The following is an 11604-nucleotide window of genomic DNA, read 5'->3' as shown; positions in this document are numbered from 1 at the left end:
TGAGTCTTGAGACCGATCTCAGTCACTTCTGTATCTGGGCGATTCAGCACGACCTGTTTGGTCCTGCCTCTGCCCTACTGTTGCCATTGCCACTGTCAGTCACTCCATACCCTCCTCCTATGTCATCTCACCTCATCAAAAATCCCCCTGCCTATGTTCTGAACTTGTATAAGCAAGAGGCTGATGCCATAAAGTTGAGTTCCTGCTTCGATAAGACTCCCCAATTGTCCTGGCTTGTGTTTCTTTTGGGCCAACACTCGCCATCCTGCTCAGCCCCAGAGATCCTGGCAGGACCTCTCTTATCTCACCTGGACCTGCCAGCAAGGAGCTGGCACACACCATTAATGATCAATGGCTTTGTGAAGACCATTATTAGATTCCCTCCTGGGAACAAGTTTTACAAGACAAAAATTTCCTGTTTTTAAAAAGCCTGATCTGGCCAGGCGGTAGTGGTGCGTGCCTGCAATACCTATACTCAGGAGGCAGACGCAGGTGATCTCTGTGAGTTCCTAGACAAGCAGGGCTACATAGAGAAACTCCATCTCCAGAAGAACCCCCACAAGGAAAGAGAAGTTTGAACCACATCAACACAAAATCCCTCAATAAAGATTCTTACATATCCATGTTTCCTTGGAGATATTTATTATAAAACCTCCAAACATTCTCAACAGGGAAAGACTCATGGAACCCTCCACTCATAATCATGTCTACAGAGCTCTAGGTACCTTCTGACAGGTGGAAGAAAGTCGCAAATCTCTAGAAAGGTAGACTGTAATCACATATCCTTAATCTGTAAAATGCTGGGTTCATTTGTGGGTTCCACATTATGATTTCCTATCTCTCTAGTTCTCTTTTTTTTCTGAGGTCACTTTTTATGTCAATGAGCACTCCTGCCAAACTACTCAGAGGGGTTTTGCAATGGCAGAACTGGACTGCCCAGGACTTTCCAGCCAGGGCCTTAAAATGAAACAAAACAAAAACAAAAATAAAAAACAAAACAAAACAAAAAACTTAAAATTGGTCTTGTTGACCTTAAATTGGCCTCCCAGGACCTAGCCCTTCTTTGGTCTCAAGGGCCTCAGGAGCCCAAACTCTCCTGCTTAATGTCACAAATAAGGGGTTGAAGCCATAGGTATTCCCAAAATTGATGGGATAAATACTAGACTCAATACAACCCCTAAACCATACCTGGGTCAAAATAAAGGTCGATGCATCTGAAAACAGGATGGCTTCATAGAAAGCCATCCCAGAGCAGGCCACCTCACCTGAGCAGGCCAACTCAAAGTCTTATTCTTACTTCTGAAGAACGAACTTTTTAGTTTTAAGCTAGTTCTTCACCCCTTAAAATAAGTCCCATTTTTTTCTTTGTATTAATTACCAGCAAAATACACCAAAGTGGGCAAAGAATACCAGCTCTGGATAAGACAGTTTTCTGCCAAAACTGAGGCAAAAAGCAACCCCCCATTTCTAACCAGTGTGAGTTCTCTGATGACTTGTGAGGCGTGAGCTCCGAGAGAAGCTCTCTCCACATTCAGAGCATTTATACGGTCGTTCTCCTGTATGGGTCCTCAGGTGACGGATCCGGTTGGAACTGTGAGAGAAACTGTCTCCACACTCATGACAGGTATAGGGTTTTTCTCCTGTGTGAATTCTCTGGTGCCTGATTAAGTTAGATCTATGAGAGAAGTTTTCCCCACAAAGGATACACTTATACGGTTTTTCTCCTGTGTGTGTTCTCTGATGTCTGGTAAGGTGCATGCCCTGCCGGAAACTTTTCCCACAAGTGGAACACTCAAAGAGTTTCTTCTCCACTCTGTGGTTTGTAAGAAAGGGGGCACTATCATTCATGCCTTGCCCACACTCAGGGAAAGGGTCGAGTCTCTCTTTCTCATGGGTTCTTTCATGAATAACAAGATGTGAACTCCGAGAGAAACTTTTGCCACATTCACTACAGCGGTAGGGCCTCTCTCCAGTGTGGATCCTCTGGTGCCGAAGCAGGTTGGAGCTGTGTGCAAAGATCTCCCCACACTCTGGGCACTTGTAGGGCTTCTCCCCAGTGTGTGTCCTCTGGTGTCTGTTGAGGTTGGAGTTGCAAGAGAAGCTTTTTCCACAAACATTGCACTGGAAGGGCTTTTCCCCTGTGTGGGTGCGCTGATGGCGGGTGAGGTGGGTATTTTGACTGAAGCATTTTCCACATTCAAGGCACTTATGAGCTTCCTCTCCTACATGTGTTCTGTGCAGTGACAGAAAATGTGGGTGTCCACCAAAGACTTCACCACACTCTACATCCATACACAGCTTTTCTGCTGCATGTATTCTCTGGTGCCTAATTAGGTTTGAGTTATTAGAAAAGTTCTTGCCGCACAAGGAACACAAATGGAGTTTCTTGGGCTGCTCTTTTGCTTGTACCAGTCCTCTACAACTTGGGGTTCCCACTAAAGACTCTTCTATTTTGTCCGCTGGGGGACATTCCCAATGTCCTTCTCTGTCATCAAGTCTTCCCTGCTCAGGACTCCAGGGCACCTCCCTTCTAGCCTGGCCAGGCAACAGTACTGGAGGATGGGTACTTTCAGGAGAAATAGATTCAACATTTCTTTCTTGGTTCTCAAACTTTTCCACTCCTAGTAAGAGAGAAAAAGCCCTAGATTATTTTACAGTGAAAAAAAAATATCTATATACCTTTCAAGCAAAAGGCCCAGAGAACAGAGTTCTCTCTCAATTTCCTAGCCTGTCCTTTTAAGTAAAGCTGCCAGAGAAGCACACAGAGAAGAGATTCAAAGACTCAGAGCTCAGACTAGTCTTAGAACTCCATTTTTAGCTCCCTAACTCCTCACTTCACTTTCCAATTAGCTCTTCCCCTCCTAGTAGGGATCAAGGCTGAGACTAGAATGTTGCAAGCCAGCCCAAGACTAAGCACCTCCCCAAACCCACAGCCCACACTCTCCACTCGCCACAAGGGTGGGACAGGGTGCAGGAGATCAGAGGTAGTTACCTCCCCATGTGCAACACTGCTGATGCACTCAAAGCCCAGACGTCTGTCACACAGCCTGGGAGCCTTCCTGAGCAACTGTTTATTTTCACTTCTTACCTGGAACTAGGTTTCTGGGGTTCATGCCTTCCTTGCAGGTCTGGACACTTGGATCCCACAGCTTCCCTCCTTGTTCCACCTGGGTGCTTGAGACCTCCTGACTGGGAATGCAGGACTCTGTTCACAATGAAAGAAACACATCACCACACTCTTCTACTAAGTAGACAAAAAACCCCAGAGCCTTGTTTCCTGCCAGGAGCAGAGAGAAACAAACTCTCCCTGAGTCTGATATACATCATTTGGGAGTCACACTAAAGCATTTCCAGTAGTTACTCTCTAGGAAAAATGAACTAGAAATAAAGACCATGAGTTTTTAAATATTTTCAAAGAACTTGAATTTTTAAAACTAGAATACACAATTTATAATTCAAGTAAGTATAAAATAAATAAAATGGGATGAGCACTTCTTTGAGAATCAACTTACTGTAATAAGAGTATTGGTTACTTATAGATAGAACTAAATAAAACTGTAAAACTCTGGGGAAAAAAACCCATGGAATCAACTGGGAAAGAACCTGGGCTCTTAGAAGACAATGAGATTACAACTTTGTAAATCCCCCTGTGCTGTGCTAAATAGAGAAGCCAACACCTCGCTCAACCTCTAACAAAACACAGACTCAAACAGAAGATCAGTCCCAGCAATCTCATCTCTCATTATCGCTGGCACAGCAATGGCAAGTGATGCAAGCTAGGAGGTCCCAGAGAAGGAGAGCAAAGCCATCAGGAGCTCTGTACAATCAGTGCAAGTGAATTCACAGCTCTAAGAAGCGTCAGACAAGCACGGAGGAATGCGACAGCAGTGTGATTTTTCCTGCTGGTTACTTCAATGTAACCAATCATACTGTCCACGCCACCTCAATTACTTTCACTTTTTTATTATGAGAATTCTCATACACAAGGAAGCTGAGGAACTATCTAGGTCATATATATGTGTGTATGAATATATATATATACACACACACACACATACACACTCCACCTACATTTAGCTATCAGTTTGTCTTATTTTATGAGCATCATTTTTAAACCTTGGCATAACTGTTCAATACACAGATGTACTTTAATGAATGCAATATCTAGCCTACTCTATGTACAGATATTGTTCCAAATCTTTACAAGTTCCCCTTCCCTTCCTGGATTTTTACAGGCTAGGAGGGCTAATAAACTAGTATTCTGATGCCAGGAGGATTTTCTGTCTCTGGTAAAAAAAAATCTAGAAATACCAATGAAGCACAGCAGGGATAAATACTAAGTGAGTTCAGGAGTACTTCTATTGCAAGGAAGTAAGAACGGAGAGCACTACCCTGTGCGATGTGGGTCACTGGGTATGATTTATGCTGCCTTTGGAAATTCTCTCCAATTCCGACTGTCTGCCTCAAACTTTAACAATGGAAATACCGTCTAAGGATGTCATTAAGTCTATCAACTGTGCCATTTGGCAGATGTTTAACTGAGTGTTATGATAAGAAATGTTAGAGCAAGCGGTAGGGTTTTTGACAAAACTCAAAACTCATGTCCAGAAGGTGTGTCTATCCAAGGAGCAGGACAGTCTGGTCATAAATGTCACCATCCCAGAGAGAAGTTCTTACCTAGTGTCCCCACGTTCTCATAGCTATCTTGCACCATATCCCTTGAGGGAGCTCTCTTACTAGGATCCTGATGGTCCCACTCCTGAGAGATATACATTGCCATGTCCTCCAGGCTCTCGGGCAACTGAAATAACACAAGATCTCCTTCAGCATCACATGCAATAATGCACTAAGAATAATTCAAGCATAGTCATAGTTAATGGGGTAAAACCCAGGAGTGCCAAGAACACTCATGTCATGGGGGAAGCCTATAAGTGATGTGTTGAAAAGACAAAGAATATAATGGAGAGATCTCATCAGAAAGAAAATATCCTCCTAGTAGCAGAGAGGAACCTCCCACCCCAAAAGCAGGAGAAAAGGAGAACTCTGGGGAAAGGTAATGAGAACTTCCACATCACCTGGGTCCCAGTCATATCCTTATCTTCCATATTCCCTTCAGGAGGAAAGAGAGAGAGCCAGGGAGCAGATAATGCTGAAGATAACAGAAATCATAATGAGAACAGTAACACCAAGTCTTGGCAGCCCACAGATTATTACAAGACAATATGCATCCCCCAACTGCAAGGCTCAGCTTTTAGGATTCACATTAAAAGTAGCAAAAGGTGTACTAAAGTAGATGATCTAAAGTAACGGTTTATAGTAAAAGCATGTGAGCTATCCTCTATCCTGGCTGACAGTATTCTAACCACACCCCCACATCAATCATCTAACTACAATTTGCCTGTTCAGTACACAGAAGGGCTTTACTAAGAGCTTCCCCTTTCCCCCCATCCAACCTTCACAGAATTCCTCTAGGTTTTCCAGAGCATAACTGAGAACCTTAACTTCAGAAATCCTTTCTCCTTGGCACCTGTACTACATTCTGCTAGACTGAGGGGCAATCCCCGAAGCCCCTCCTCCCTCCCACCTGCCCAGGTAACTGTCCCTCACCCCTCTCCTTTACTGCTTGGGAGTCCCTTTGGGGGCTGGGGTCTAGCAGCTCCTGCAGCCCAGGGCCAGGGCTTCGCTCAGTCTCCATTGGCTCCAGCTTGAAGCTCGGTGACTCTCCTGCTGTTTCCAGTGGCAAAGGCTCCTCCAAAAGCACTTCTGCTCCCCGCCCTTGGTTTGTGACCTGGGAACCAACCCACATCACTCATCATCACAACGGGGCTGACAGAAATGGAAATTAGTACAGGATTCTTAGGACACACCCTCAACAGAGAACCTTAGACTATCCCTTTGGTCTTGGCCAAGAGGATGTTGTATGTGAAGGGCTTTTTAGATTGTAACAGAAAATGGAGGAGGGATGGGAGCAAGAAAACTGAGGGTCCATTGCCAGTGCACACCTCTCAACATACTCTACTGAGACACCTCACTTCTGCTTGCACACTCTCACCTTCTCTACAGGCTTCCACGTTTCACTACTAGATAAGGTGAACTCATCAGTCAGTGACCATAGCCCCTCAGTGCTTAGCTGTTTTTCAAAGTTCAATTAGGGATACAGTTCTGTACTGGAAACTATTGACTAAGATATACTGGGTGGGGCTGGCGAGATGGTTCAGCGGGTAAAAGCACTGACTGCTCTTCCGAAGGTCCTAAGTTCGGATCCCAGCAACCACATGGTGGCTCATAACCACCCGTAATGAGATGACGCCCTCTTCTGGTGTGTCTAAAGACAGCTACTGTGAATTATGCCAGAGCGAGCGGGGCTGTCCTGAGTTCAATTCCCAGCAGCCACATGATGGCTCATGGCCATCTCTACAGCTATAGTGTACTCATACAAATAAAATAAATAAATCTTAAAAAAAAAAAAAAGATAATACTGGGTGTTAACCACTAAATATAGGCCTGGGGGAATCACAGTAGCGGGGAAGTTGAAGCAGGAGGATTGCCTCGAGTTTAAGCCTGAGCTGTGTAACTAGGCTCTGCCTGTAATCCTGGAACTCAGAATTTGGGGAAACTGAAGGTGGAGGATCACCACTGGTCTGCAGCCAGGCTGTCACAAAAAAGCAAAACCAAACCAAACCAAACCAAACAAACAAACAAAAAACCAAAACAAAATCCTCAAAGCAGTGGCAGTAGATGCCATCCAAACTTTTCTCCGAATCCTCGAAATTATCCCCAGACAGTACTTTAGCCAACAGAAAAACAGGACCATACGGATTAAGTAGTCTGCCCAAAGTCACAAGGCTAGTAACCAGTGAGAAGTTTTCTTACTACAGAACTAAATACTGGTAGAGCATCGCCTACACGTTGAAACAAACTCCTCCTCACTTCCTATTACCGTCATATGGGGAAAATCTGGAAGGAAAGCGTAAGCTACAAAAAACCTCCTCTTCCTCATGTAAAGTCTACTCAGGACAATCAAGTACATTAGACTACAAAAAGGTTTGCGCAATGACCCAGTCTTCCAGGCCAAACCACAAGTAAAAACAGCTGTCACCTGTTGCCTCAGTTTCCCAAGTTCTTTCTGCATACGCTCCACAAGGGTTACTGCTTCTTCGCCGCTCTCTGGGCGCAGCTCCTGCACCCTGCTCTGAATCTCTTGGGGAAGGATAGTCAAGAACTGCTCCAGCACCAATATCTCCAGTATCTGTTCCTTGGTGCGCATCTCTGGCCGCAGCCACCCATGGCAAAGCTCCTGAAGCTGGCTCAGGGCCTCTCGGGGACCAGAGGCGTCTTGAAAGCGGAATCGTCGAAAACGCAGATGGGAGGCCTCTGGGCTGGGATCTGGCTCGGGCGGGGGTACCTCGTGGCTCCAGGTGCAGTCCTCCTCTAGTTTCACGATCAGCAGCCCTTCTGGCTCCTGGGAGCTCGGACCCGCAGCCATAGTCATGCCCCCAGAGTGCCTAGCTCCCGAAACCAACCACGTCCGCCTGGCAAGACGCCCTAGGTTCTGTACGGCAGTAGGCCACGGCTACTGCCGAGAGACTCCGGGCTCCAAATCCCGCCGGACGAACCCAGGTCAAAAATCCCGGCAATAAAGGGCCTGCAGCGTCGCCAGCTGACCGGCTTCTCAGGCCCACACGGAACTTAGGGCTCGGGGCCCGTGGCTCAAGCCTCAGCGCGTGAGTTAGGCGTCATAAGCCAACGGCTGCTGGTCAGGACGGACTTCCGGCCCACGTCCCCCTTGCGCTGTCTCCCATTGGGTCGGGTCTCGCCACGTACCCACGGTCCACCTGAGACGAGGAAAATTTGCATAAAAGAGCCCGAGGGGAACGTGTCCGCTGGGAGAAAAGGCGGGGCTAAGCAGTGGGCGGGGCCTCCAGGTGGGAAGCCGTAGGGGTGGGAATCTCTGGGCGGATGTGGGCCGCGTACGACCTGAGTCAGGTTTCCGTAGGAAAGTTAGCCAAAAGGTAAGTTCCGTAGCCACGCTTGAACCACAATCCAGCGGCCTTAGAGTGTCATGTCGGAGCCCAGAAGCTTAACAAAGAAAATATTTCCGAAGGCCGATCCCAACACCCCGGAGATCTACAGCCGGAAATAGACCAGCACTGTGCTTCCAAGGCTCGAGCTGCGTGGGGGCTGCTGGGAAATGTAGTCCATGGCGCGCCCTTGTTAGTACGCCTGCACTGTGGAGGGAGCAGGTCTAAGCGGAGTGTTGGAGCTACAATAAACCATACCGGTGCCCGTGTTTTTGCCTCCCTGTGAGCGGTGAGCCCTAGTCCTCCAACTTTAGGCGGCTGGTCGACCCAGAAGAACGCTCTGGGTATGAATTGCTCTCGCCAGAGGCTTAGATCTGCGAGAGCATAATCATCGGCTATGACTATCATCCTGAAGGAAGAAGGGAAGGAAACACCAAGGCGGACTTCCTTATTTTTGAAGAGAGAATTGCGGGGATCTGAGACTGGAGCTCTCACAGTCGTGGGGCCCGCCGATTGTAGGAGTGTCTCACAAAGACCAGTAATCACATATTGGACACATGCTCACATTGTTGGGCTAGTCACTGCAACTCAAGAGGCAGGGAAAGCCTTCCTTGCTCTGGTCTCCCTTTGTGAACTTTGTATACTTTGTAAGACCTCAAGGCAGGAATCCTACATAAACCCTGCCTACCGTTCAGTTCCCTGCTGCTTTCCTGAGTGGAAACCGGCACCCCCCTGAATTTTTCCTTCCCACTAAGTCTCTTGTATGAGGTTTGTTGTGCCGTGTGACTTTTGGTTCCCGATTGCCAGGATGTCTTTCCCTTCAAAGCTTCAGCATACATACATGAAGTAGAACTTTCACAATATGGTATGAAGTAGATTGTAAGTCCTGTGATTATGGCATTGAGTGTCGTTGTGGGATCCACTTAAATCCAACATAACTCACATACCAGGTCAATGCGGATGCCAAAAATTTATTGAAATCAAACTGCTACTGATCGATCAGGGCTGTAGAACAGACTCAGGAGCCGAGTCTGGGTCCTTGATGGGATGTTGTAAAGCAGATTTAAAGGATGAAACTATAAAGCAACGGGGAGTAGGGTGGGCTGTAGCATTGTCCAATCATTTTGAAAAAGGGGTTGAGAAAGGGAGTTTCCATCAATCAGGATTGGAGGTGATGCCTGGGCCTGGGAACATGAACTTAGTTTGACCCTGCCAGCAGGATGGAGAAGTTGTCCTTAAGATGTCTGAGCTCAGACAACTGTTCCCTTATAAGTTGTCTCTGAGATGTCTGGACTCAGACAACTGTTCCCTTGTAAGTTGTCTCTGAGATGTCTGGACTAAGACAACTTTCTTATAATAGAAGCTGTTTAATTATTGGGAAGTCCCCAGCTCCATGAGGGCCTGAGACCTTGAATTTAGGTCCTATGATTAAATGAAGTCTAAAAAGGAAATGGTAGTATTTAGAATAAGTTTCTTTTGCTTGTTCCCAACAGTGTCAGTAAGTCCATTGCCTAAGGTCATACAGCTAACCTGTCGCAAAAGCTTAGACTCTGTGTTGGATGACTCCGTGTAGTTTCCTCACAGGTACAAAGGCCCGCAGGCTGCCATGGCAAATACCTGTTTCTCCAGACGCACATGGTAGCACATGGGCTGGTATAGGTTCATTCAGAAAAACCTGGCTAAGACTTGTGAGATTGGGCTGGAGAGATGACTCATCAGGAGCAGTAGCTGACCTTCCCTGATACCTGGGTTCTGCTCAGAGCCTCCTGTAGCTTCAGTTCCAGGGGATCTAGCGCCTTCTACTGGCCCCCAAAGGCATCCATGCACTCCCGGTATCTACATTGAGTTGCAGTCCAAATTGAATGGTTAATGACCTGGTGGGCAGGAAAGTGGACTTCATTGTTAGGACCCTGGAAGCTTCTCATGATCCTCCTTTTGATATTTACCACTTTCAGACAGCAGGTAAACTGACCTGCAGATGGAATCTTCCATCCTTACAGTATATTTATTTATTTATTTATCTATTTTAAGATTTATTTATTTATTATATGTAAGTACACTGTAGCTGTCTTCAGACACTCCAGAAGAGGGTGTCAGATCTTATTACGGATGTTTGTGAGCCACCATGTGGTTGCTGGGATATGAACTCAGAACCTCTGGAAGAGCAGTCATTGCTCTTAACCACTGAGCCATCTCTCCAGGCTGCATCCTTACAATATAGAACCCCCAAATCCCCAATGCCTTGGAGTGCAGTCTCCACTAGTGAGGAGAAGCTGCTGGCTTCAACTGTTCTGATAAAAGGACAATTCTGCTTCAGTCGAGGTTGGTTTCCTCTTCCTTTTTTTTCTTTGCTGCCTCACTTCTGGTCTAGCAAAAACACTCATATACATAAAAATAAATCTTGTTAAAAAAGATTTGTGAGGCCAAGCATCCATTATGGCCATCTTCACGTACTTTAGATATTCTTGTCTCAAGGGACTATAAACTAACTCCGAAGTCCCTTTTCCTACTAGCATGCACGATGCGATCTCAGTTTATCTAACCTCACTAAGATTTCTCTCCTTGTCTGGAGTAATATTTTACCACTTCTTAGCATGGGGGTGGAGGGTGGGGAACCAATCAAAGTACTAATATTTGAAATTCATAGAACAATGCTCTGCACACATTATAAGCTTGAATCGGTATCAAAAGATGGGAAATTGAGGTGCCATAAGATGAGGAGAAGTTCTTGAACCAGGATTTGTCTAGAAGTCAGAAAATTCAACACAGCTAATAAAAAAACAATATTTACAGAAGCTGGCCATGGTCACATGCCTGTAACTCAAACTAACATTCAGAAAACTGGAACAGGAGGAACAGAAGCTCAGCCAGAGCTATAGAAGGCCCTGTCCAAAGAGGTAAAGTTTCGCTTTGAAAGACTGGGAGACTTAGAAATTTGGGAAAAAGCATGTTAACGAAAAGTAATGTATTAGTAGAAATGTAACAAACCAAAAAGGTGGAGTAGCCAGTTCCAGGAATTTGGCTAACTCAGCCTCAAGGCTCTGGTTCCAGATACCTGCCCCTCCTGAATGATCCATAATGAGGGTGGAACTAGGAATGAAGGTGTACTGGTTTATGAGACTCTCCACCCTGTCGACCTGTAGATGAAGATTACATTCTTAAAATGAATATGTTTCCCTCCCTAACTGAATACCTTGGGTTGGGTCCCTCTGAAATTTTCCACTGTTTTTGTCATGTTTCCTTGGTAACCCTCTCCCCGCCCCCAGCTTGTGGATTTTCTCTTAAATACCCCTCACTTCTTGTGTTCGGGGTCGAACTCCGCTGGCCAGCATGGTCACGAGATCGACCACCGGTATCTCCTATAAACTTCATGTGATTGCAGCAAGTTCGGTCTCTCCTGAGTCATTGGGTGGTCGCGTCACCCGAGACTTGAGTAAGGATCTCCCCAGTTCTGGGGGTCTTTCAGCTTAATCTTTTCTACTGTAAATTATGTGTTTGAACAAACTAACTTAGAAAATCACAAAATCATACATAGCTGTAATCAAAACCCTGTACAGCTCTCTCGGGATGCTCACACCCATGT

At 46.0% G+C, this 11604-nt stretch overlaps 1 protein-coding gene across 2 annotated transcripts; it reads right to left on the bottom strand.

Annotated features, from left to right (window-relative positions):
* Positions 1 to 625: 625 nt before the first annotated feature.
* Znf263 (zinc finger protein 263) lies at positions 626 to 8205 on the bottom strand. 2 transcript variants are annotated; one of them, XM_031360693.1, is made up of 6 exons: positions 7100 to 8205; positions 5608 to 5788; positions 5076 to 5149; positions 4678 to 4801; positions 3089 to 3205; positions 626 to 2621 (listed from the first exon to the last, which is right to left on the bottom strand). In XM_031360693.1, the coding sequence occupies exons 1-6, from the start codon at positions 7490 to 7492 to the stop codon at positions 1468 to 1470; spliced, it is 2043 nt and encodes a 680-aa protein (XP_031216553.1). In that variant the 5' UTR covers positions 7493 to 8205; the 3' UTR covers positions 626 to 1467. The 2 variants fall into 2 exon arrangements, with proteins under 2 accessions (XP_031216553.1, XP_031216562.1); XM_031360702.1 differs by lacking the exons at positions 5076 to 5149; positions 5608 to 5788 and having other exon boundaries at positions 7100 to 8204.
* Between the last annotated feature and the right edge of the window lie 3399 nt (positions 8206 to 11604).

The sequence above is a fragment of the Mastomys coucha genome, unplaced genomic scaffold (genome assembly GCF_008632895.1).
Source record: "Mastomys coucha isolate ucsf_1 unplaced genomic scaffold, UCSF_Mcou_1 pScaffold12, whole genome shotgun sequence".
NCBI lineage: Eukaryota > Metazoa > Chordata > Mammalia > Rodentia > Muridae > Mastomys > Mastomys coucha.
The sequence above is the reverse complement of the archived record's forward strand: the minus strand, read 5'-3'. Positions and strand labels throughout refer to the sequence as shown.